Source organism: Scardinius erythrophthalmus (genome assembly GCF_964197995.2).
Source record: "Scardinius erythrophthalmus genome assembly, chromosome: 24".
Lineage (NCBI taxonomy): Eukaryota > Metazoa > Chordata > Actinopteri > Cypriniformes > Leuciscidae > Scardinius > Scardinius erythrophthalmus.
Genome location: NC_138244.1, coordinates 27,136,037 through 27,161,721, shown reverse-complemented (window position 1 = coordinate 27,161,721; position 25,685 = coordinate 27,136,037). Strand labels below are relative to the sequence as shown.

The 25,685-nt window shown below is 38.9% G+C and overlaps 7 protein-coding genes across 7 annotated transcripts; 5 read left to right on the top strand and 2 right to left on the bottom strand.

The window, feature by feature from the left end:
* Positions 1 to 3,117: 3,117 nt before the first annotated feature.
* LOC308684758 (histone H2B) lies at positions 3,118 to 3,704 on the bottom strand. Its single transcript, XM_081356026.1, has one exon. The coding sequence runs from the start codon at positions 3,690 to 3,692 to the stop codon at positions 3,318 to 3,320; it is 375 nt and encodes a 124-aa protein (XP_081212152.1). The 5' UTR covers positions 3,693 to 3,704; the 3' UTR covers positions 3,118 to 3,317.
* Positions 3,705 to 4,410: 706 nt separating this feature from the next.
* LOC308684764 (histone H4) lies at positions 4,411 to 4,819 on the bottom strand. Its single transcript, XM_081356032.1, has one exon. The coding sequence runs from the start codon at positions 4,774 to 4,776 to the stop codon at positions 4,465 to 4,467; it is 312 nt and encodes a 103-aa protein (XP_081212158.1). The 5' UTR covers positions 4,777 to 4,819; the 3' UTR covers positions 4,411 to 4,464.
* Positions 4,820 to 10,115: 5,296 nt separating this feature from the next.
* LOC308684746 (histone H1-like) lies at positions 10,116 to 10,901 on the top strand (the record flags this gene model as incomplete). The annotated part of the gene is made up of 1 exon (XM_081356014.1): positions 10,116 to 10,901. The coding sequence occupies exon 1, from the start codon at positions 10,287 to 10,289 to the stop codon at positions 10,899 to 10,901; it is 615 nt and encodes a 204-aa protein (XP_081212140.1). The 5' UTR covers positions 10,116 to 10,286.
* An 841-nt stretch (positions 10,902 to 11,742) lies between these two features.
* LOC308684751 (histone H2A-like) lies at positions 11,743 to 12,346 on the top strand (the record flags this gene model as incomplete). Its single annotated transcript, XM_081356019.1, has 1 exon — positions 11,743 to 12,346. The coding sequence occupies one exon, from the start codon at positions 11,743 to 11,745 to the stop codon at positions 12,127 to 12,129; it is 387 nt and encodes a 128-aa protein (XP_081212145.1). The 3' UTR covers positions 12,130 to 12,346.
* Positions 12,347 to 12,992: 646 nt separating this feature from the next.
* LOC308684747 (histone H3.2-like) lies at positions 12,993 to 13,403 on the top strand (the record flags this gene model as incomplete). Its single annotated transcript, XM_081356015.1, has 1 exon — positions 12,993 to 13,403. One exon carries the CDS (start codon positions 12,993 to 12,995, stop codon positions 13,401 to 13,403), a length of 411 nt encoding a protein of 136 aa, XP_081212141.1.
* Positions 13,404 to 16,288: 2,885 nt separating this feature from the next.
* LOC308684761 (histone H4) lies at positions 16,289 to 16,600 on the top strand (the record flags this gene model as incomplete). Its single annotated transcript, XM_081356029.1, has 1 exon — positions 16,289 to 16,600. The coding sequence occupies one exon, from the start codon at positions 16,289 to 16,291 to the stop codon at positions 16,598 to 16,600; it is 312 nt and encodes a 103-aa protein (XP_081212155.1).
* Positions 16,601 to 17,392: 792 nt separating this feature from the next.
* Positions 17,393 to 17,819, top strand: LOC308684754 (histone H2B). The gene has a single exon (XM_081356022.1). The coding sequence runs from the start codon at positions 17,405 to 17,407 to the stop codon at positions 17,777 to 17,779; it is 375 nt and encodes a 124-aa protein (XP_081212148.1). The 5' UTR covers positions 17,393 to 17,404; the 3' UTR covers positions 17,780 to 17,819.
* The last annotated feature ends 7,866 nt before the right edge of the window (positions 17,820 to 25,685 follow it).

Sequence of the window (25,685 nt, the reverse complement as noted above, 5' to 3'; positions counted from 1 at the left end):
ACATTTTAGGCTTCAGTATTATCGAGGAAAAGGAGTTTTCCCAATGCGTATAGCTACGCAATACTCTGAGGTTACGATAGTAACCGAGTACGATTTCTCTCAACATGAGGACAGGAGAGCTATCAGTCAATACATTGGAAAACAAATAACTTGCGTTAAGTGCTTGAAAGAGGAACTCTGATTGTTACGGCTTTCCATTAAAGGAACACTCCACCGTTTTTTGAAATAGGGCTTATTCACATTCTTTCCTACATTTAGATAGGTGGGTAAATGCATTTTTGTCTCAGTGCATGCATTGTTTTAGCTTGACAGGGTCGGCGCTAGCTTAGCTTAGCACAATGAATGGAGTCCTTCGTTGCCAGCTAACATGTCCTGAGTAAAAGTGATCAAAAAACAAAACAAAAAGACACGTAATTACTTCTTGCGGCCTGCGTATTCACAACGAGTACAAATAGCGATGCAGATTAACACTAGGTGATTTCCTAGGCAGATATTGACTTGGGACTATTTTAGGGGGAAACACAGGCGAAGCACTGCTACTTAGGCGAAGCACTGATACTTGGGCGCAGAGATATCTCGCAACAAATCCCACGACTTCCGTCAACATACCGGCGTGAATAGTAGCTGCCTGGCTATTTTGGCTATTGGGGGAATATGCCGACTGAAATAGAGTGTCGGTGCTGTGGCGAATGGGACTAGTTGCTGCCATCGATGACCAGGCTCAACGCGTCAGATCAAGATGAGCGTGCCCGCAGTTGTGTCACAGCTACCGAGGATTTCGCGGCGCTGATCCATCCGGCAGTACTCGATTTTTTTTTTTTTCCGGTGTGATAAAGTGGACCAAATGGACCAAATGGACAGCTGTCCACAGAGTAAGTGATTATTTTAAACATGACACATGTATAGTAAACTGCTTGTAGCCTTCTCCTCTCTAGTAGTTATACTAAAACTCCTGAGTCAAAAGAACCAGGCTAACTCGGTGAGAGAAATATAGCTAACTTAGCCCTCAGTCATTTCATTTTACAGGTAACGATAACAGCGATTTTTATTTTAGTTTGGTTGTTCATGCTAAACAGGTTGAATTCAACAAGAGGTTATACTAGAGGAGACTAACACGATTTGAACCGTAGTCTATATACAGCTTCTCAGCATCTATCTTACAACCGAATAAAGACACAGATTAACATAAGGAAGAGTAATAAAAGACAACTTACATGTGCACTTTGTTCTGCCTGTGCTTTGAAAATAGATGGGATGGGACGGCCGTATGTTTCAGACGTAGTAGCCTACCGTCTTTCTGGACCCATATTCCATTTTTTCAAAGTAACGTTAACTTAGTCCTCCGATGCAAAATGCTCTTCGCAAACACGATACCGTTTGATTTTGTAGAGAGGCGTTGAAGTACAGATCTCCAGAGCAGCTAACTTAGCCATTTATTTCTCAGTTCCACATTCGATGGAATTCTGTGAAACATTACATTCGTGTATGTCCTTTGCTTGTTCTCACAACCTTTTGTAGCTGTAACTTCGCAAAATAAACAATCCAAAAGCGAAGACACTCGGTGCAGGTCACACTTGTTGTTCTTCTTCTTCTGTGTTTTGACTCGTTTCATGCCGGTATGTTGACGGAAGTCGTGGGATTTCATGTGTTGTGTGATATCTCTGCGCCCAAGTAGTGCTTCGCCTAAGTAGCAGTGCTTTGCCTGTGCTTCCCCCTAACGCCTGGTTCACACCGGACGCCGAAGCGACGCGTAAGCGGCGCGGAACGGAGGCCGCTTCCTTTCGGCGCCCATGTTAACCTATGGTGGCGTTCACACCAGACGCGGAGCGCCGCGGCCGGCCCGCGCCGTGAAGCGCCAGTTTCGGCGTCTGGTCTATTTTTTGCGCGAGCCGCGAGTGATCCGCGTCAATTCCGGCAGGAAGTCACACCAAGAAACACGAGACAATCCGGTCAATTGTCAAAATATAAGCAATTTTCAAAAATTAAAATACCGCGAGTGACAAATGCGATCATATTTGTGTATCTAAACAGACTAGAAAGATGAAAACAAACAAAGAAAAAACACAACAAAATAGATTTAATAAATTTGAAGAGAGGATGTATATTTCAACGGTATATCTACACTACTACTGTCTACCATACTCTCTCTCTGGCTGCGTGTGTGTCTCGACAACGGATTAATAAAAGAAGTGTACAAACTTCTTGGTTACAGAAACATGGTGTATTCATTTTATGAGGTTATTTACTTACCCATGATGTAAAAAATATCTCTGAATAAACAACAACTGAGCAGAAGCGCTTGTCGAGAATACGCGTCTGGTGTGAACAGGCAGGCGCCGGACCGCGCGTGATTTTCCGTTCCGCGCCGCTTCGGCGTCCGGTGTGAACCAGGCGTAATATAGTCCCAAGTCAATATCTGCCTAGGAAATCACCTAGTGTTAATCTGCATCGCTATTTGCACTCGTTGTGAATACGCAGGTCACAAGAAGGAATTACGTGTTTGTTTGTTTTTTGTTTGTTTTTTTATCACTTTTACTCAGGACATGCTAGCTGGCAACAAAGGATTCCATTCATTGTGCTAAGCTAAGGCCGACCCTGTCAAACTAAAACAATGCATGCACTGAGACAAAAATGCATTTACCCACCAATCTAAATGTATGAAAGAATGTGAATAAGCCCTATTTCAAAAAACTGTGGAGTGTTCCTTTAAGAATGAGTGAGTGAGCATGTTACCTGTGCAAACATAGTCCATGCATAAAGATGTTGATGCAAATAAAGATGTTGTTTATCTTTATTTTGTTCCAATGAATAAGCATTGCCTCTTATCCATTTCCTATGGCTTCTCATTTCTTCATGGTCATAATTGGGCACAACAGCAACCTCAGAATTTACATATTAAGCAATGACTATAACTTATAGAGCAATCCTTTGCATTAAAAAAAGATATAAGAATCAGAAGTAATTGATTTTTGCTATGATAATCATTTTATTATCTTGCACTGTACATGTATTGTGGATTTTTCTGTCCAGTCCACATAATAAACTCTTAAAGCAAATTAAACATTTTGCAAAGATAAAACCTTACTTTATTTTTATTTTTAATAAATGACAGACAGAAAGAGATGGATTAGGGTTATGAAACATGCTCAAATGTCCTCAAAAAGCTTTAGACAGTGTTGTCAGTGTAAATTTTAACAGAGTCATCGAAATTATCATAGAATTATATATATATATATATATATAAAAAATAAACTCTTTATCTGAAAAGATGGGTGGCTCTTAAAAGAGCCTTTGGGGTAGTTGAAGTCAGGCACGCCTCACTTTGAGCTGGTGTATTTGGTGACGGCCTTTGTGCCCTCGGACACGGCGTGTTTGGCCAGCTCTCCGGGCAGCAGCAGACGCACGGCGGTCTGGATCTCTCTAGAAGTGATGGTGGAGCGCTTGTTGTAGTGCGCGAGGCGAGACGACTCACCGGCGATGCGCTCGAAGATGTCGTTGACGAAAGAGTTCATGATGCCCATCGCCTTGGAGGAGATGCCGGTGTCAGGGTGAACCTGCTTCAGGACTTTGTACACATAGATAGCATAGCTCTCCTTCCTGGACTTTCTGCGCTTCTTTCCTCCCTTACCGGCGGTCTTGGTGACGGCCTTCTTTGAGCCCTTCTTAGGCGCGGACTTTGCTGGTTCAGGCATGATGATGCGAGATCAAGAGACTGACAAAGTAATGTTCCCTCTTGTGTGACACAGAGGTATTTATTCACTGCCCTATGCTAATTTTCAAAGCGATACGGGAATTCTCTGATTGTCTGTTTTCATAGGCCAAACCCATAAACTCGTACTTCATTGGACAACTTCAAGCATCACGAGGGCCAATCACAGGAGGAAGAATAATAGTCCCGCCCACCACTACCAAAGTTTCCTTTGTTTCGTTTCCCGGTCTTTTATTCAATATTTTTGAGAAAATAAGCGGTTCTAATACTGTGCATCATCGAGTAATTTTAAAACCCCTTATAAATCCACTGAGTGAGTAAAAAAGAAAAAAAAAACGGTGTAGGCCTACTTATGAAACTATTGTTGAGATGTTTAAATGACAGAAAAAAAGCAAATATAAGCTCATTTGACAATTTGTGTAACATTTTATACATCCTCTCTTCTGCTAACTGTAGTATTATTTTGATCTAATCGCTTTTTTGTTAATTTCGTAAAATAAAACTCGTTCAAATGATTAACATGTTCAACACAAACAAATGTTTTAATTTGTAGGTGTTATCTGATAAATAACATGTTGACACGATTTATTACTGTGAAGCGTTGTTTGGTGGAATTCATCCTGTATTCAGTTAACGAAACATTTTATACTTTATTCTATGGTTGGCATGGTCAACACATTGCTTCTTTGTGTGTCAGGGTGTGTGGCTCTTAAAAGAGCCGTTGGGTTTGTGTGGTTTCTCCTGGTTTCAGGCGTTTATCCGCCAAAGCCGTACAGGGTGCGTCCCTGTCTCTTCAGCGCGTACACAACATCCATGGCGGTGACGGTCTTTCTCTTGGCGTGCTCGGTGTAGGTGACGGCATCGCGGATCACGTTCTCCAGAAACACCTTCAACACTCCGCGGGTCTCCTCGTAGATCAGACCGGAGATGCGCTTGACGCCGCCGCGGCGAGCCAGACGACGAATGGCGGGTTTGGTGATTCCCTGGATGTTATCGCGCAAAACTTTGCGGTGACGCTTAGCGCCTCCTTTCCCGAGTCCTTTACCGCCTTTACCTCTTCCAGACATGTTTCACTTTGACTACTTTCCGTCGATCAATGAAAGACAACAGAGAGATGCTCTGAGTGTTACAAGGAAGCCTTATACATTCGCTTACAGGACCTGACAGAAACCATGCAGCGCCGTGTCACATGACACACACCTCCCTCAAACTATAGCTAGGGCATGTGATTTAATCCCAACCCTGACCTTTGTTTCGTATAAAAAATTGTGAAATGTATTTCACACAGATCATATATTTTACAGTAGTAACTGGTTTATAATGAAAAGTGATTTTCAACAAACTCACCAAAGTGAATGATTTAATGACGATTGTTGAATTGATGATGAATTAATGACGATTGTTATTAGCAGCTTATTGCTTACTTTACTGAATAATATACTACTTTCCGCAAAGTCTGAATGTCCAGCACCAATGAAACACAGAACATTTGAACCAAGTCATATGAACATAGCTTATAACCCGCATTGACCTCGGACACTTGGTTTGATACCGTTTAAACTTTATGATATATCATAATCATATTTTGCCAGTTATTTATATCTTTTGCTACGTGTGTCAGTGGAAAATATCAGTTTACACTTTCAAACATTCCTTTTGCCATTAATTGCTATAATCCAGTGAGATGTTTGTAAAACAGCCGGTATGATCTGATCTCACCATCATCAAGTCTGTGATTACATGAAGAAACTGACTAAATATTTAATTTAATTGTATCAATCAATAAATTTCACTAGAAACAAACTTTGTTGTATTATTTTAATTTAATACTGTGAAGCTGCTTTGATACAATCTGTATTGTGAAAAGCGCTATACAAATATACTTGACTTAAATTCTGAAATTCTCTTAAAACATTGATTGATTCTTTAAAAAATTGATTCTTAAAACTGAATTCAGCTCAAGTAATTGCATGGATTTCACGCTATTGTTGCAGTTGATATTTAATGTTGTCTTTATATATTTCCGTCTTAAAGCATGACTTTTCAAATATTAGGAAATGATGGGCACTACTTTGGAGTTTTCTCTGAAAGCCTATCTCCTTATTTCCCTCCAGCTCACACTACATCTCAACCAAAAGCCTAAATCAACCACACCATGTGTTACAGGACAGAAAACGTCCAAAACACATGGCCAGCAAACTACAGCCAAGGTTTTTTATATTATTTATTTGCCATTTTCTAATGAAGGAACTCCCAATAATCAGACACATGAAATTGGCCGTGAAAAGGATACTTCCGTGTTCAGGGGCCCCGTGGAAGAGCTTATTTTCATCAAAATGGATGAGGACAACAGGGAAATGGCCCTCCGAAATCTCACGGAACAGTTGAAAGATTTCAAAGAGCCCTTTACATTTCCTTTTCATTTAGAGAAGACATAGAGTCTTTTTTTATAAGAATGCAATGAAACAATGGGACTGAAAAGTAAACTGTTCTTTTCAAGAGTGTTAAGTTGATAAATGTCCTATTTATTCTTATTCTTATTATTATTATTATTATTATTATTATTATTATAATATAGCCTATTGCAATTGTACTTATTTACTTAGGCCCATCGCTCCTCCTGGAGCAGAGGCCATCGACAACAATTCTCCAGCGGGCACGGTCTTGGGCTGTCTTTTCTATTTGAGTCCAGGTGATACCACTCCTCTTCAGCTCTGTCTCAGTGTCTCACCTCCAGCTGTTCTTGGGCTGTCCTCTCTTTCTTCTTCCTTGAGGGTTCCAAGTGAGGGACTGGCATGTCACATTACTCATTGATTTGCGTAATGTGTGTCCAATCCAGCCCCACTTTCTCCTCCCTATCTACTGGGTGATGGCTTTCTTGATTGGCTCTTTGCCAGAGCTCCTCATTGTTGGTACGGTCAGGCCACCAGATCTTGAATATGCACCTTAGGCATCCATTGGTGAAAGTCTGGATCTTCTGCAGTGTGCGCTTGGTCATTCTCCATGTCTCCGACCCATATAGGAGAACAGACTTCACGTTGGAGTTGAAAATCCTCGTTTTGGTTGCTTCTCCTATTACAATTGAACTTGTGTATAATTCTGTCAGGACAGCCTAGCATGGATAAGAGCAGAGAGCATGAATGAATGCAGATATCATTAATTCAAGAATTTAAAGTACAACATGATCTGAGAATTTATTCTGATTCAGGGGGAATCAGAATGCCATACAGACTGGACGAGATGAGGAGCCGGGGATGGAGGAAATAATTCGCTCCTGAGAAACGCGATAGCTGCTGATAATGCTGAAGGAGCGTATACAGTGATAGGTGTCGTATTACTATAGGTAGACGTGGATCAGCTGAGAGTCACTGGTGAGAGCTTGACTAACGTGACCTACCAGAACTGACTTAATTTTTTGTTCTATTATTGTTTGTTGAAATGTCTTGGAAACATTACAATAAGGTTTAATTTGTTTACATTAGTTAATGCATTAAAAATAAATGAATTAACAATGAACAATATATTTTATTAGCCTTTGTTAATGAAAATGTTTCATGTTAGTTCAGTGTATTAATGTTAACACATAAACATTTTAATCTTAAAATGTATTAGTAAATGTTGAGATTAACTAAGATTAATAAATGTTGTATAAGTATTGCCCATTGTTAGTTCATGTTTCTTCATATTCACCCAACATTTTAATTATGTCATCATTTACTCACCCTCAAGTTGTTCTGACTAAACATGTATGAATTTCTTTCTTCTGTTGAACACAAAACAAGATATTTATAATAATGTCGGTAACCAAACAGTTGCTGGTCCATAGTTCCATAGTATGAAAAAAGTCAATGGGACCATAAACGGTTTGATAATATTTTTATTTCAAAAATCTATGTATGTGTGTGTGTGTGTGTGTGTGTGTGTGTGTGTGTGTGTGTGTGTGTGTGTGTGTGTGTAATGAAGAAGATCATACAGATTTAGTCAAAACTACTTGAGGGTGAGTAAATGTAAATAATAATGAATATTGGAAATTTAATATTTATTTAGAATTTAAAATTAAAAAAAGTTTTGGCATCAAAAACGTTTTTAAGCAAATTTGGCATCAAATATCCATACTGTCTTTAAGTATTGGTTACAAAATTAACATGAAGTGAATGTTATCTCATAATAGCCTACAATAATAAAAAAAAAATCATAAAAAAAGAGAGAAAAAAAGCTGTTTCATTAGTTAACTGCATTGTTTAAATTGAATATCAATAAATAATCAGATCATGTATTTTTAGTCTAAGACCATCTCTAAACCATAAAGAGCTATGGCTTGCCTTCACTTCCTTCCTGAGCCGTATTTGTGTGTGTGTCTGTGTGTGTGCGCTGCAGCTTGATAAATCTCCTGTTTATTCTGACATGGGAGTTAATGAAATCAAATATCATGCTGCGTAGGACCGTGTTTTATATTCGTTATTTTCAGCGTTACATTAGAAATCCCCTCACTCAGTGTTAAAGTAGCTCTTAAAAGAGCCGTTGTGGGTTGAAGCAGACGCAGTTTAAGCACGCTCAAAATTAAATCTATTTAAGCACATTAATGTAGCCTACAGAGTGTTATTTTAGGCAGAGAAGTTTTCCCAGTTTCGGTTCAGGGTTAAATAAAAGATGCTGTATGTTTGGTTTTACACGTGAGGCACAAAATGTCCTTGCTAATATAGTGAAACATTAGGGAAATTATGTTTCTCATATAATTACAGTGCGTCATGAGAGCCCCATTTCTTTTTCACAAGAGAATTGTAATATTTTCTTCTTTTCTTGTGTAAGACTTGTGCACCTTCTTTCAGTTTTGTTATGTGCACATCATGGGCACACCTAGACAAAACAAGGACTATGCCGATAGAGTCAAGACACACACACACACATTTGAATATCTGACCTCTCTTACTCTCTCTTACTTGTTATTATATTTATTAATATACCGTATGGGGTTGATCTTTCAGTATTATGATTGGATGGCCTGGGCATTCTGGATGATTCTGCTTTATCTTGTATAAATATGACCCTTCCTCCTTAATAAAGTTGAGAATGTGATGGTACTACACTTGTCTGTGTCTTGATCATTGATCTCGCACTGATGCCACACATCACAGGGGTTGAGGCCTGTTTCCATCTGATGACTGACAGATGCTTCGAGGCTGCAGAGAGTCTACCTGAAAACGAATCTAACAGAAAAATATTGTCTTGGATTAGAATACCCTCATATTCCCTGATGTTTTCAATTCCAATAAACACATTTTAGGAATAAGCGAAAACTTCTAAACAACTGAGACCCAAAATGTTTTAACTTCATTAAAACATTCATTAAAACTTCACTCTTCAGCTCCAGTGTCCTCATAACTTCGTAATAATCCCAGTGTAAGCTACCCGTGTAATTTTGAACACCTTCATTATCTTGACCCGGAGTTGGGTTAGAGCTGAACTAGTATAGCCTGACCAAAACCTCAACATCTGTACAAATATATCAAACATATAGTGCAAATGATATGACTATTTTATGAATTGGTATTCAACAGTGGTTAAATCAAAATATAACAAACTTACAATAAGTGGCCTGCTCTTTATCATTTATTAATTTAGCAGATGATTTTATCCTAAGCGATTTATGGAGAAATACAACAAGCAGTTCATCTTAAGGAGGCAATGATATAAGAAATGCTTCCAACACAAAGTTTCAAACATTGTCCAGAAAAGTACAAGCTAGAACAAGGCAAATATGAAACAGTGGGGAAAAATAAGTTGTTTTTTGAGTCACTTGCTCTGCCTTGCTTAAATGGGCAGCTCATTCAGATGAGCTTTTACATGATCCTCATTCACATGATGAAAACTGAGATGAAGGACGAATAAGGAAAGACAAATATGACGATTTACATTTTTAGTTATGTGATATTTTATTTATGTACATCAGATTATGAAAATGCTATATATTTTTAATTAATAATAATACCAGTTATTACTTTACTGCCAGATCATCTGCTGGCCGGACATGAGTCACAGAGAGACTCGGAGCCTCCGGATGATGTTCGCGTGCTTCAAGCTGCCCAAATCAACATCTGTATGAAAGCCTCCTCACGGTTCTCACTGATGCTGATTTCAGTAAAGTCTATTTCAGACTGTTTGCTGAACACACAGATGAGGCGTCCAGGCTTTTATTAACCTTTCCACTTAAACGATCTGTCAAATGTACACGCGGCTTTCCCCCGTGGCTGATGCTCGCCTTGGATTTGATCTGACGAAAGCAACATAAACATTTACTGTCGCGTATTTTAGTCTCCAATGAAAGCTCAGAACCTCTGCTTAGTGTTCACTTTGTTTTGACTGCGCCAAACTATTTTACCACTCCAGTTTTGAACCAAATGTAAGAGAAGAAAACACACGCGTGAGGGGCTCGTGGACGCGCACAGAAGGCCGAGGGGGCAGGTTGAGTCTATAAGGTTCTCATGTGCTGTTTAAGAGCGCAGCGCCGCGCGAGCGCGCTATTCATTGCTGAAAACAGAGACAGCGTTTGAAAGACTGTTGATCCGATCAGACAGAAATGGCAGAAACCGCCCCAGCACCCGCTGCTGCCGCCCCGGCTAAAGCGCCCAAGAAGAAGTCCGCTACGAAGGCCAAGAAAGCAGGTCCAGGCGTCGGCGAGCTCATCGTCAAAGCTGTGTCCGCATCCAAGGAGAGGAGCGGCGTGTCCCTCGCCGCGCTGAAGAAAGCGCTCGCTGCCAGCGGCTACGACGTGGAGAAGAACAACTCCCGCGTCAAGATCGCCATCAAGAGCCTGGTGACTAAAGGCACCCTGGTGCAGGTCAAAGGGACCGGCGCCTCGGGCTCATTCAAGCTCAACAAGCAGCAAGCCGAGACCAAGAAGAAGGCAGCTCCTAAAGTGAAGAAGTCCGCGGCCAAGAAACCCGCTGCTGCCAAGAAGCCCAAGAGCGCAGCGGCTAAGAAGCCCGCCGCCAAGAAATCTCCTAAGAAGGCCAAGAAACCCGCAGCCAAAGCCGCTAAGAAGGTGACAAAGAGCCCCAAGAAGGCGACGAAGAGCCCCAAGAAGGCGAAGAAGCCAGCAGCCGCTAAGAAAGCAGCCAAGAGCCCTAAAAAGGCAAAGGTTGTTAAACCTAAAGCGGCAAAGCCCAAAAAGGCAGCGCCCAAAAATAAATAAAGTCCAATGTTTGTTTCTCAACGGCTCTTTTAAGAGCCACCCACTAACTCTGAATTAGAGCAAAACATATATCGATTATTTGTTACTTTTCAAAGAAAATAGATGAGATGTGACTTTTGTCCTCTTTACACGCAACCTAAACAAACAATTCAAAACACCCCAGTTAAAAAAAAAAAAAAAAAAAAAAATCATTCTGTGAGTGAAATTGTGTATTTTAATCATTGTTTAGATGTACGTGTTTTATTGTATTGCAAAAGCTTCAGACAGTGATCAGTCTAAATATGTTTTAGACAGGCAGAATATACACAGGACCAGAGCCATAGAGAGAAAGATATTGATTCATAGATACTTCTCTCTATGGCTCTGCACAGGACACTATGCTGGATAATTGTGACAATACAAACAACCCACACCCAACCAATTAGTTATAAAACTCCAATATTACAATAGGAACATAATACTGTACAGTATCAGACAGTCATTGTACCCAGAATATACAGTGTGTAAACAGGTGTAGTACCTTTAGTAGTAACAGAATACAATATCCTTTTTTGTACTTATTTAAATTTTATATAACGTACATTTATATGGTTTCATCTCTTCTGTTTTATTAAGACTTAAGTCTTAAAGGACTTAATACGTGTGTGCATAGTAATCCCCGCCAGGAAAGGGGGTTGGGCTTTGGAGGGAAGTTCAGTGATTGGTTTGAATATTTACACACTCTAAACCAATGGGCGACTGCCACTTTCGTTTATATGCAGTGTGTGGAAAGTAAACACGCTAGAATCATTCTATCACTTCTGACTGAGGTGTTTGGAGTAATCGATCTGAAAAAATAATAATGAGCGGAAGAGGCAAAACCGGCGGTAAAGCCAGAGCCAAGGCTAAGACTCGCTCCTCCAGGGCGGGACTGCAGTTCCCCGTCGGCCGTGTTCACAGGCTTCTGCGCAAAGGAAACTACGCCGAGCGCGTCGGTGCCGGTGCCCCTGTTTATCTGGCGGCGGTGCTCGAGTACCTCACCGCTGAGATCCTGGAGCTGGCTGGAAACGCCGCTCGGGACAACAAGAAGACCCGCATCATCCCCCGTCACCTGCAGCTGGCGGTGCGCAACGACGAGGAGCTCAACAAACTCCTGGGCCGAGTGACCATCGCTCAGGGCGGCGTGCTGCCCAACATCCAGGCCGTGCTGTTGCCCAAGAAGACCGAGAAACCCGCCAAATCCAAATAAACAGATTGAAGACTGGGTTACTGAAACAACGGCTCTTTTAAGAGCCACCCATTTTATCTGACAACGAGCGCTTTTCTTTGTTTATATTTACAAATACCATGAACTCACTTGGTGAAGTGGGAAAATGACCCATCAAATCTATAATATGTATGATTTCTCTACATCGACGATTACATGTATAATCGTAGTTGTGCGCATGCTTGTTATAAGCGCATTATGATCCCCTGACGTGTATTTGCTACCCAATATCTCACCTAATATTAAAATATAGTTGTCTACAAAGTCTTGATAGTTTATTGCATATATATATATATATATATATATATATATATTATCTCAAATAAATAAATCCATTTGCATATCAGCTCCACATTGGTCATCAATATTACTCTGGGTCTTTTGCCCTTTATGCTGATTTACGGAACGTTCCCCTGTTTTATGGGACGGATGGAAACCCTATTAAGTCTCGCTGCAGTGCTTTTACACAGACTGTAATGTGACTGTGTTCTAATCCAAAATCTGCATAACCACTGGGAATTAAGGCGAGTATTTCAGAACACACAAATACAACAATGTGAGTATAAAGACCAGGGAGCTTATGTACACTGTTTTATGAGCAAAGTAGGCAACGGAACATAGAAAGCATCTCGAGCGGGAAACCCTCCGCTTGTTTGAAAAGAGGAAACGCACAGTCATTGGCTGGCACTCGTGCGCAGAAATCACGTATTAACTTACCAATCACAAGGCCTGCATCATCGCGTCACTATGAGCTCGTGGCGGTTCGATGCTTTAAAAGCGGGTGTTTAACGTAGAGCAGCATTTCCTTCCAGCGCAAGCAGGACAGAGAGAGAAAGACTGCAGCAATGGCCAGAACCAAGCAGACCGCTCGTAAATCCACCGGTGGTAAAGCCCCGAGGAAGCAGCTCGCTACTAAAGCCGCCCGTAAGAGCGCTCCGGCCACCGGCGGCGTCAAGAAGCCTCATCGCTACCGGCCCGGGACCGTGGCTCTGCGGGAGATCCGCCGCTATCAGAAGTCCACCGAGCTGCTGATCCGCAAACTGCCCTTCCAGCGGCTGGTGAGAGAAATCGCTCAGGACTTCAAGACGGACCTGCGCTTCCAGAGCTCCGCTGTCATGGCCCTGCAGGAGTCCAGCGAGGCTTATTTGGTCGGTCTGTTCGAGGACACCAACCTGTGCGCCATCCACGCCAAGAGGGTCACCATCATGCCCAAAGATATTCAGCTGGCCCGCCGCATCCGCGGAGAGCGCGCTTAAACCCGCGTCTTCCTCAACCCACAACGGCTCTTTTAAGAGCCACTTCAGTTTAAACTGAACGAGGGAATTTCTAGTGTAACATTGAAAATAACAAATATTAAACATCCGGGTCCTACGCAGTATGATATTTGATTACATTAACTTCCAGGTCTGAATAATCAGAAAAGATAGTATATCAAGCTGCAACACACACACACACACACACACACACACACACACACACAAGAGCAACGTGTACTTCTCATTCAAAAAGAAACTGGTAACACTACAACAAGGTTTGTTAACATTATTCTTTACAGGGATAGTTCACCCAAAATTTAAAATTCTGTCAGTATATACTCAGTTTCAAGTTGTTCTGACTAAACATGTATGGATGGATTTCTTTGTTGAACACAAATTTATTTGATAGAATTATGGTTACCAAACCATACCAAGCATGTGTCCTAACATGTGCTAATGTCTCCTGCCAACAACTTTAAGCACATGACTAATAGATTTTAATTTTGTTAAATGTCATATGATAATACTGAACTCTCTCTCTCTCTCTCTCTCTCTCTCTCTCTCTCTCTCTCTATATATATATATATATATATATATATATATATATATATATATATATATATATATATATATATATATATATATATATATGGGCGTTTCTTCAACTAGGGGCACTTTTAGGCTTGTGAAGTTGAATAAAAAAAAAACTTGTTCAAAAGTCACGTAGCACAGTCTCATAAGTTTAAATAATTTGTCTAGTTTTAAGGTCTGTAAGAGGAAAAACTTCGATTACAAGAGAAATTGTAAATATTTTACATTTTTTCAGACCTGCAATGAACAAATGTCATTTCCACCACATCTCTATATACAGCTGTTATTTAAAAACAGAATAACTTACACCACTCAAGAATAGTCTAAGATCATTTTTTGTAACTAGTTTTATCAGTTTTTCCACAATGTACAATAATTATACATTTGTCAATGAGATAAATTAACTGCCCTAAGGACCAAATGGTGAACTGTACACCTGTCACACTCTGAAATTTAATATTGGTTTGGGCAAGAGCTTATTAGAAAATAAATAACTTGAATTTTTATATTAAGTAGAGCATGATCTCGTAAATTGTGGATACATTTTTAATGTGTGATGAGAACTTTTTAAATGTTTTTAAAAAATGTGTGTGGTGATGGAAATGACAGGGTGGTGGTGGAAATGACAATGAATTAACGTGAATGTAGAGAAACAGTAATATTTAGAGAAATATTTATTTGAAAAACTCTTAAACTCATCACACTCAGTAAACTCAATTCACAAAGTCAATCTACTCTTGCAATCCTTATCAATTGTACTTTGTAATCATAAATGTCATTTCCACCACATGCTGTTATTTCTACCACAGAGGGCAGTGTGGAGGAAATGACATTTCTGTATTTTTTTTTGTGAAAAAATGGAAGATAGCTTCACTGATCAGCTTTGAATTAATACTCAGCATTTCATGCATGCAAAATACTCTTATTTAACTTAAAAAAAAATATAATAATACTTTTTACAAACACCCTTGAAGGTACAGCATGTTTCCACCACATGCTGTCATTGACATTTTTGTATTTTTTTTTGTGAAAAAATGGAAGATAGCTTCACTGATTAGCTTTGAATTAATACTTAGCATTTTAATACTTAGCATTTCATTTAAAAAAATATGACCAAAGTACATAAAAGTGCCCATAGTCTAAGAATCACCCATATATATATATATATATATATATATATATATTATGCAATTTTCTCATCTATCTATCCATCTATCTCTTTACTTCACTTTACTTATTAAATGTGCTATTTATTTATTTATTTCAGTTTATAATGAAGTTAACAATAATTACTTTCCAATTTCCTATAATTTATGTAATTTTGTCATCATTGTATTTGATTATTTGAGCAGTACTGCTGCATAGGAATGCTTTTGTCCCTTTTGAAACTGAGCCAGACAATGTTTACTTATTTGTTAATGGAATAAAACACCCAATTCAACAATTTAACCCAGTCTTTAAACTAATTACTGGAGGTTTGTCATTTGTTTAATGCATTAACACCATAGACCTAGTCTATGTGTTTATGACCAGATATTAAACCCATTTTTAATTGACTTTTCTTTCTTTTTTTTTTTACATAATTAACATTTATTGTTTAATATCCCTACGCATACCATACATATTCATAAGTGTCATCTCTGGGAGGGAAATGGGATTACATGGGTAAATAATTTTACTTTGATATTGTGATATGTCCCTCTTCGTTTAATTTGGTAAACTTTCAGAAAATCACTTTTCATTATCAACCAGTACTACTGTAATATTTGTTAAATACATTTTATTAAACTTGAATTTTATTATGAAAAAAAAGGTCAGGGTTGGGATTACAGATTGTATACAATATATTGCCAACGGAGGAAAACCCGCATCCTACTTTGTGGTTGGGCTACGAAAGACCACCAGAAAAGAGAAGTCGGCTCCTCAAAAGGATTGACCTGAAAAAACCTGTCCTGGAGTAACATTACCCCCAACACTGCACGTTTTTTTGTCTCCCTCATCAGCTCATTATCACATGGGTTAATCATAGACTGTAAAAAATAGGGGTTAATGAGCTGATGAGTTGAATCAGGTGTGTTTGATTAGGGAGACAAAGAAAACGTGTAGTGTTGGTGGTCCTCCAGGACAGGTTTGAAAACCACTGCTCTAGTTTGTGGGAGGTGTGTGTGTCATGTGACACGGCGCTGCATGGTTTCTGTCAGGTCCTGTAAGCGAATGTATAAGGCTTCCTTGTAACACACAGAACATCTCTTTGTTGTCTTTCATTGATCGACGGAAAGTAGTCAAAGTGAAACATGTCTGGAAGAGGCAAAGGCGGTAAGGGACTCGGGAAAGGAGGCGCTAAGCGTCACCGTAAAGTTTTGCGCGATAACATCCAGGGAATCACCAAACCCGCCATTCGTCGTCTGGCTCGCCGCGGCGGCGTCAAGCGCATCTCCGGTCTGATCTACGAGGAGACCCGCGGAGTGTTGAAGGTGTTCCTGGAGAACGTGATCCGCGATGCCGTCACCTACACCGAGCACGCCAAGAGAAAGACCGTCACCGCCATGGATGTTGTGTACGCGCTGAAGAGACAGGGACGCACCCTGTACGGCTTCGGGGGATAAACGCCTGAAACCAGGAGAGACCACACAAACCCAACGGCTCTTTTAAGAGCCACACACTCTGACACATAAAGAGGCAATGTTTTGACCATGTCAACCTTAGAATCAAGTATAACATTTTTCTTTAACTGAATACAGGATGAATTCCACCAAACAACGTTTCACAGTAATAAATTGAGACTATCATTATGTGTTATTTAACAGATAACACCTAAAAAATAAAACATTGTTTGTGTTGCACAAGTTAATCACTTGAACGAATTTTATTTTACGAAAGTAATAAAAAAGCAATTAGATCAAAATAATACTACAGTTAGCAGAAGAGAGGATGTATAAAATGTTACACAAATTGTCAAATGAGCTTATATTTGCTTTTGCTTTTTTTTTTTTTTGTCAAAAAAAATTTTCATTTCAACAATAGTTTCATGACCACCCACATGACCCCAGTTTCTCTCTCCCAAACTCCTTCAATGGATTTATAAGAGGTTTTAAAATTACTCGATGCAAAATATTGGAATCGCTTATTTAAAAAATAAAAAATAAATAAATAATAATAAAAGAGCGGGAAACGAAACAACGGGGAATCTAGGGGAGTTGTGGGCGGGGCTATTATTTATCCGCCTGTGATTGGCCCTCGCGATGCTTTGAGTTGTCCAATGAAGTACGAGTTTATGGGTTTGGCCTATGGAAACAGACAATCAGAGAATTCTCGTATCGCTTTAAAAATTAGCATAGGGCAGTGAATAAATACCTCTGTGTCACACAAGAGGGAACATTACTTTGTCAGTCTCTTGATCTCGCATCATCATGCCTGAACCAGCAAAGTCCGCGCCTAAGAAGGGCTCAAAGAAGGCCGTCACCAAGACCGCCGGTAAGGGAGGAAAGAAGCGCAGAAAGTCCAGGAAGGAGAGCTATGCTATCTATGTGTACAAAGTCCTGAAGCAGGTTCACCCTGACACCGGCATCTCCTCCAAGGCGATGGGCATCATGAACTCTTTCGTCAACGACATCTTCGAGCGCATCGCCGGTGAGTCGTCTCGCCTCGCGCACTACAACAAGCGCTCCACCATCACTTCTAGAGAGATCCAGACCGCCGTGCGTCTGCTGCTGCCCGGAGAGCTGGCCAAACACGCCGTGTCCGAGGGCACAAAGGCCGTCACCAAATACACCAGCTCAAAGTGAGGCGTGCCTGACTTCAACTACCCCAAAGGCTCTTTTAAGAGCCACCCATCTCCTCAGATAAAGAGCTTTTGTGTTTTTTTTTTATTTATTATTTACAGCTTTTAACTCTGAAAATTAATGAATCCGCAAATATAAACACTAGCAATACTGTTTCAGTTTTTTTGAGGGGTTTTAGGCTGAGCACATTTCATAAATCTAATCCATCTCTTTCAGTCTGTCTTTAGTTTAATAATTTGAAAGTAAGGTCTTTTTCTTCCTTGTTCCTTGTGTAAATGGCCTACTCAGAGCATTAACCATCTTGTGTAAATGGCATCAACACCAAACTGCAAACGTCCTTACATTTGAAACTCACTCAAATGTGCTTTACCTTCCAACAACAGGTGTCTTGTACCATTAAAAAAAAAAAAAAAAAACAACTACCAATGAAATCAAGTTTTAAGAGAAAAGTCCTAAAATAAGATGGATTTGCTGAAGTACAGACAAAATTACCATGATGTACTGACACCTTTTAAAGAGGAGATATGTTTTATACCTTTTTAAGATTTTTTTTAATTTTTTGGTTTTATTACTATTTAAAACTCAAGTCATCAACTTTTATTTTATTGTTTACATTTATTCAGCTGTGTGCAGGTAAAAGTTACATTTAAACATTTTATTTACATGGATTTTACGGTGACCGAGAGAGCTCAACTGAAGAAAACCCATGCAAAAAAAAAAAAAAAAAAAAAAAAAACATTAAGAAAGCATCTTCATCAGTTTCACAACACACGTGTGCTCCAAATAACACAACCAAATACAGAAACGCGCTGCAAATAACAGACCACAACGGAAATGTTTCCAGGGGAACAAAATAAGTGACGAACCCGGCTGGGACGTGCTTATTGCTCGTGAACATCCCTATGCCCTGCTCCCTTCGAAGGGCAGACGGCAGTGCCCTTGAAGTGGGACTTTGGAGTGAGCAGGGCACTAGTGGGCCATTATGTAGCCGTTTGGATCACACTTGATGAAGGGAGCAACGAAAGACAATGTAATTTCCTCATTATTTTCACCTGGGATGTTCCCATGACAACGGCAGCACGGTGTCCATGTTAGCATAACGGTTGCAAATATATATATATATTTATTCATTTGTTACAAAAACTTTTAAAATATGCGTTTTATATATATATATATATATATATATATATATATATATATATATATATATATATATATATATATATATATCACTGATTCTTGAGAGTCGGGACAAAACACGTTTTAAAAAACTTTTTAAACAAATACACACTATATCAATTAGAGTTATATGTTTCTGCAGAGAAAGGTCTTAGCTATTTAACCATGTAAAGGAACAGGTTCTAAATAAAAACACATTATTAAATAAACATGTTTCCCTTCAGAACTGGATTTGTGTCAACTCCGTCAGACACACTAAAAAGTATACAATTTAAATTCTTCAGATCCAACAAGAATCTAAAGTTCTGAAGTATATTGCAATAGTGTTTAGTTACTCTGATATGTAAAAAAAATCCAATATATAAACTTAAGTTGTGATTTCACACTATTCTGAAAACTCAGATTTCTAAATATTTGCATTTTCAAACTTTGATTTTAATTTCAATATTGTAAAAACAAATTCCTTAAATAGATAAAACATAAGAGGATGAAGATCAGATGGTCCTTTATTACAAAAACAACATAAACTGCATAATACAACATAACAACATAAACGGAAGAATATTTCCCCCAAAAAAATTTACAAAAACATTCATACATCCAACGCTCTTGACGAAGATCTGACGGTGTTGACAAAAAATGTTTTAATGTTTTACCTCAGATTTGTGAAATGTTCACCTGTTTGTCATGATATGTTCTGACAAGAAAGAGTAGTTTAAAACCACAACTAACGCTCTGTTTTCTACAACTTTCACTTAGGAGCAAAAATCTGCCTTTAAACTTGAAATAAAGATTTGACATTTATCGTGATAATTATCGATATCGACTGATATAAAAAAAATGTATAATGATAATTTTTTTTTGGTCATATCGCTCAGCCCTACACTGGCTTCTCATATCTCTATCTCTGTCTCTACATATAAATATATATATTAAAGTGCTGGCAAAGTTACACGTTACACAATAATAAGCAGACCACTGCCTGCCCATTATCTATAAGTCAGATGCGTATGGTTAAATAATGTAATGCATGCTATGTATGAGCATTTATGTGTAAATAAAACCCTGAAATAACAGTTTAACCCTTCACTATATTCACAAATAATATTATATTCGCACATTAAGAGGTTATTGGTGGATTTGTCAACTCCGTCAGACATAGAACCTGATGGAATTGACGTCTGAGTTGACGTAAGCGCATGTATTTTCCTGCCAAAACATGTATTGTACACTGCAGCTAGGTAGTTTTTCCTCAGTTGCTAGCTGTCCCAATAACCTCACTAAAATGCTTAAATTCAGTCCACTATGGTTTAAAAAAAAGTATCTTAACAGAAAGATGGTATTGACATGGTGCAGCTGTGACCATAGGAGTATTGACATTGTTTGTCTAAAATATAAAAAAATGTCAAATGTACCAGAGCATGTGTGGTAGTGCTGCATTCACCACAGGCAGGGAGATGAAAAGGGGTCCTCAGGGATATAGCTGACCATGCTATTTCCTGATTTAAAGAGCTTTATGAAAAAATCTGACGGAGTTGACAGAAACTGAGGACACAACTTTAATAGGCAGATTTTTTTGGAAAATATTCTTTGATGGTCACATAATGCATTGTTTTTTATATTTATACCCCTTATTTTTTATTTGATATATATGTTTTCACAATTGTAGAGCTTTTTTAAAGTTTTTTGGGATGGTTAATATTGTGACCTCTTGCTGAGGACAAGTGCAATAGCATGGACCTTCTAACCACAGACCATACATTTAAACAAATTTTCCTCAAAAAGATAAAAAAGTTTATTCTAAAAATCAGATGGTATATACAATTCCTTTAGATTTAACTTTGTAAGTATGTCAGTCATGATGAATTTCTTAATTTTTAGCTATAAATTAGACTTTTCTATGTGGGACATGTTTTGTCCCGACTCTCAAGAATCAGTGATATATATATATATATATATATATATATATATGTGTGTGTGTGTGTGTGTGTGTGTGTGTGTGTGTGTGTGTGTGTGTGTGTGTGTGTGTGTGTGTGTGTGTGTGTGTGTGTGTGAGTGTCTCAACTTTACAATTTTGGACCCTAGATTACCTAACATTTCTTAAAAAACTTTTCTTTATGAAAATTTAAACATAACATGAAAAAAAAATGTGTACAGTGTAACGGATGTATAGATTAATATCTTTCCCTCATGTTCTTTTTCTTTATCTTTTTTATTGACTTATTTTAGTTTTCAGCTCATTGTTCTTTTCTCATTTGTATTATGATGACATTGAACATATTGTTAATACATTTTGTATATTGTATACAAGTTGTATGTCATAAAAAATTTTAATCTCTGTATGTTTTGCAAAACAACAACAACAACAACAACAACAACAACAAAAGTTAAAGGGGTGGTATAATGCCCTTCTCACAAGATGTAAAATAAGTCTCCGATGTCCCCAGAGTGTGTATGTGAAATTTTAGCTCAAACAGATATTTTTATACATCATGTTAAAATTGTCACTTTTTGAGGGTGAGCAAAAACACACTGTTTTGTGTCTGTCCCTTTAAATGCAAATGAGCTGCTGTTCCCGGCACAGGGGGCGGATCTTCAAGAACTCTTGTCCTTAGCAGCTTCAATTACCTCACACACATGCACTGAAAATTTCAAACACTTTTAGCCTTTTATGTTCAAACCGGAGTCAGACAATGATGGAGAGACTCAAGAAGAAGTGACAACATGTAGAAGCAACAGGACATTTCTGAATGGTTAGTTGATGGAATTTATGTATCTTATGTGTAGTTATCTTCTAGGCATTGATTAGCATATTCTGTCTTGATAATCTATAAATTTTGTTCAGGGGGCGGGGTTTATGTAAATTCTAGGGTTGGTGATGTCACTAACCCGGGAAGAATGTTGTGTAGTCTCTACCAGCCGTTTGTTATAGTCCTTAAAAAGTGATTTCTTTAAAAGCAAACATCTCCCTTTGCTTTGAACTTTGAGCGTTGTAACTTTGCAGATGTTGTTTATGCTCAAACAGCAACATTACACACTAACTAAAGTTAGAAAAGTGAAATCATAATCAACCACCCCTTTAAAACATGATTAAGTAGATTAAGACCTACTCCTGTCTTAATTTAAACCCTGTCTGGGAAACTGCCCCCAAAGGTTTCACAAAGTTATTCTTGCCACTATATCTTATGGCTTCCTAAAGACAAGTTTATAGGTAAATAAAATATTAAAGCTACACTGTGTAACTTTTTTAGTTGATTCTTAGCAAAAAACACTTAGTTATTTCAAAAATATATGTGCTCATTAATGTATATTTACTTCTTTCAAGTAATAAAGTATTCTCGTAAGTTTATAATCTGCCATTGAAAGTACATACGGGTGAGGGGTTCGAATGCTGGTCGCCATGTTGCCCCTCCATCTTGAAACTATATTAGCCAAAGAGGGACATACCTGTAAATTCAAGCTTCGCCTTTTGCGTTTTTCACTCCGTGACACCGTGACGAATGCGTGAGGGAAATTACTCGCGAGCTCGCGAGTGCCGGCAGATTTGAAAGATAGTGTGGTGTGTGTGTGTGTGTGTGTGTGTGTGTGTGTGTGTGTGTGTGTGTGTGCGTGTTCACATTTGAAAGAGAGAATTAAAACGTCAACGCGACAGACAAATCAGCAAGACCATAGTCAATATTGGAGTAACTTTTCCCAGATGGAAAGAGCTCATGAGGAGAAAAGATTGTAAAACGGACGCCGAGGTTGCCTGCTTTCTTCTCGACAGGTAATTCAGCCTGATGTAATTCATTTGTGTAAATTCGATAGCATGGGTGTGCATAACGCCAGAACGACCTCTAGTATAACTTCATCCTCGCGTCAATAGTGAAAAAGTATTGTTTACCTTGTAACATAAATCTGTGCTGCGACGGATCACAGGTGATGAATAGTTTTAAAGGCGCAATTTTTTAAGCTGTATAAAAAAAAGGACACTGTAAATTTTAGTTATTTTTAATTGCTTTTACTTTGTACACATTGTAATGTTAGCCTAATCTGATTATGCTGGGATAGCCGATTCCAAGGGTGACGTTTACCTCCTGACATCTGTCCTGTAGTTTTATTCATTTTAGACGTATTGTTTATTATTGTCATGGACGAAGTCGATAACTGGAAGCCGTGTTAATCTTGGAATAATACGGCCACCGTAGGAGTTAAAACGCCCTCGGAATTGAGAGGAACAGAAAATAATATTCACTGGGTAGTCATATACAATTTCACCGCTAGATGGGGGTAAAAAACACACAGTGTAGCTTTAATAATAAAAATATAATGATTATCAAAACACATTTTAAATATAATGTAGTAATTTTATTATAGCACTCATGTTGTTGAGCTGTAGAGGTGAAGGACCTCTGTTTTCTGGCTTTCGAGGGGTGCACATGGGTCAAAGACGAGACGTCAACATTTTGGTGTCCGCATCAAATTAAATTTAGTCATTTGATATACATAAAAAAAAAAACAAAAAAAAAAAAACCCTGTTAAATGAAAGTAAAGTGTCTACTTTAATATTTCAAATAACTTTTGTGAAAATAAAATGGCAACATATGGGGGAAATTATGTTCCAAAGTGTAAAATTGTCATTGAATTTGAATGTGAATGACATTTTAGTGGGTGTCTACTGTAAATCATGGTAAAAATGTATGATAGTCATTATTTTTTGGTCAAAACAATATAAAATTAAACAGGACACATTATAATGTGCCAAAAAAAAAAAAGGAAACTAAATTTACAGCTGTATTACACTTTTTTTTTTTTTTTTTTTTGATGCTTTAATGTCTTTGACCCACTTGTGTATGCCGAGCCTACAAAATTATCTGATCACAGTAAAATCATTCATTAGGCCTGGGTCCTCTCTATTGTGTCAATATCAAATAAAGGAATGATGTTACCATTAAAGGAAAGAATGAATATAAATACAAAATACATAGTTTGACATTAAAGGGATAGTTCACCCAAAGAGGAAAATTCTGTCATCATGTGCTACACGATTGAATGCAAATGTAATGAGTTTGCCAGCTTGAGATATTGTTGACATTGTGTAATTGTCATAATATGAAATTGCTTTGTTTTAGGTGAACCATATGAGATGCTGGAGAACCACCCTGACTCGAAGCCATCTTTGCTGTCGGGCCACAGCGATGTCCAGGCGACAGACCAGGAGAGGTTTGAGCGGTATACAAAGCGCAAGGTGAGGGCAGACTGGCAACCAGAGGAGCCGAGGGGCAAAGAGAGGAGAGCATCCGCAGAGCATCCGCCACCCCACCAGGACACTGAGCACCCTGAACTGAGTGGTGAGGAATGTGCTCTCTTGTATGCATGGTTGTCTCCACTGGTGCACTGGCCAGACAGAGAACATTTGTTGGTCAGTATGCCCCACCAGTTTGTGGAGGCGTTTGGAAAGCATGTTGCTGCTATTGTGGATTGTTTCGAGATTTTCATAGTAAGACCATCAAATCTCCAGACAAGGGTGCAGACTTTTTCACAATACAAACACAACCACACACTGAAATATCTGACTGTCATCACACCACAAGATGCAATTTCTTTAATCTCGAAAGGGTGGGGTGGGCGCAGCAGTGACAAACTAATAACAGAGTGTTGTGGTTTCCTAGACAAACTGGTACTGGTTGACATTGTGTTGGCTGATCGTGGATTTAATGTCAGGGAAAGTGTAGGTATGATGTGTGCTGAAGTGAAAATACCTGCATACACAAAGGAGAGTAATTGGTGTTGTGCGCAACAAATACAAGATTTTGCATTCTAAAGTCCCCATCAGCATGGTTCTCCCCTGTGAGGGGGAAGACATAGCATTTTTGGACAAAATTTACACAGTTTTTCTGTGCTTTAACAAACATGTGTCCAACTGTTGTTTGACTGTGCCTGCTGTGACTTGTGCTGTCTAAGGATGAATTGCATCCAAAATAAAAGTTTTTGTTTACATAATTATACACAGTACACACACGTATATTATTATGTGTATATATAAATACACACATACATACATACATGCATGTATATGTCACGGTGTGACAAAAATTAGAAAAAAGACTAAAGTCCTTGTGAATGCAGTGTTGTTGTGGAGACCTCCAGTGGACACCCGTCTCTATTGCACTGCGAATCTGTTGCCATGGCAGCAAGGCCAATTGCCCGATTGACGGCAGGTGTGGAGTAATTACAGAGAGTGTTGTGAGAGGGACACGTATTCAGATGGGGCTTTAAAAATAGAGAGGAAGCAGACTGTCGTGTGGTTCTCCTCTCGTGAGATACTGTGTTTGTCGGCGGGTTGTTTTGTATTTGAGGCTGGGCTGTGAAGCGGGCGAAGATTGAAGCTGAGAAGTGGAAAGAAGAGAGTGAAGTATTTATCAACGAAAACCCAAGGAATATCGTCAGCAGTGGGGAAGACGCAAAGTGATGAGTATCGGATTCGTTGTTTATATGCACTAACACTGAAGTGGTGTTGAGAGTTTGGAAAGTGTGTGTGGCACGAGTGAACTAGTACACAGAGTGAATTGTTGATCTGTCTCTAACTTTTGTCCGCTCCTCGCTGAATGTGACGATCGCTGCACCCGTCTTCTGCTGTCTCCGGAGAGAAGTTGAGCCCTTGCGAGAGACGAGAGTTGATCTGGTGGGAGAAAGACCGGTGGGTGAGTGCTGGCCCGAATGCACGGTGTGCGAGTGGAATGCAGTGCCT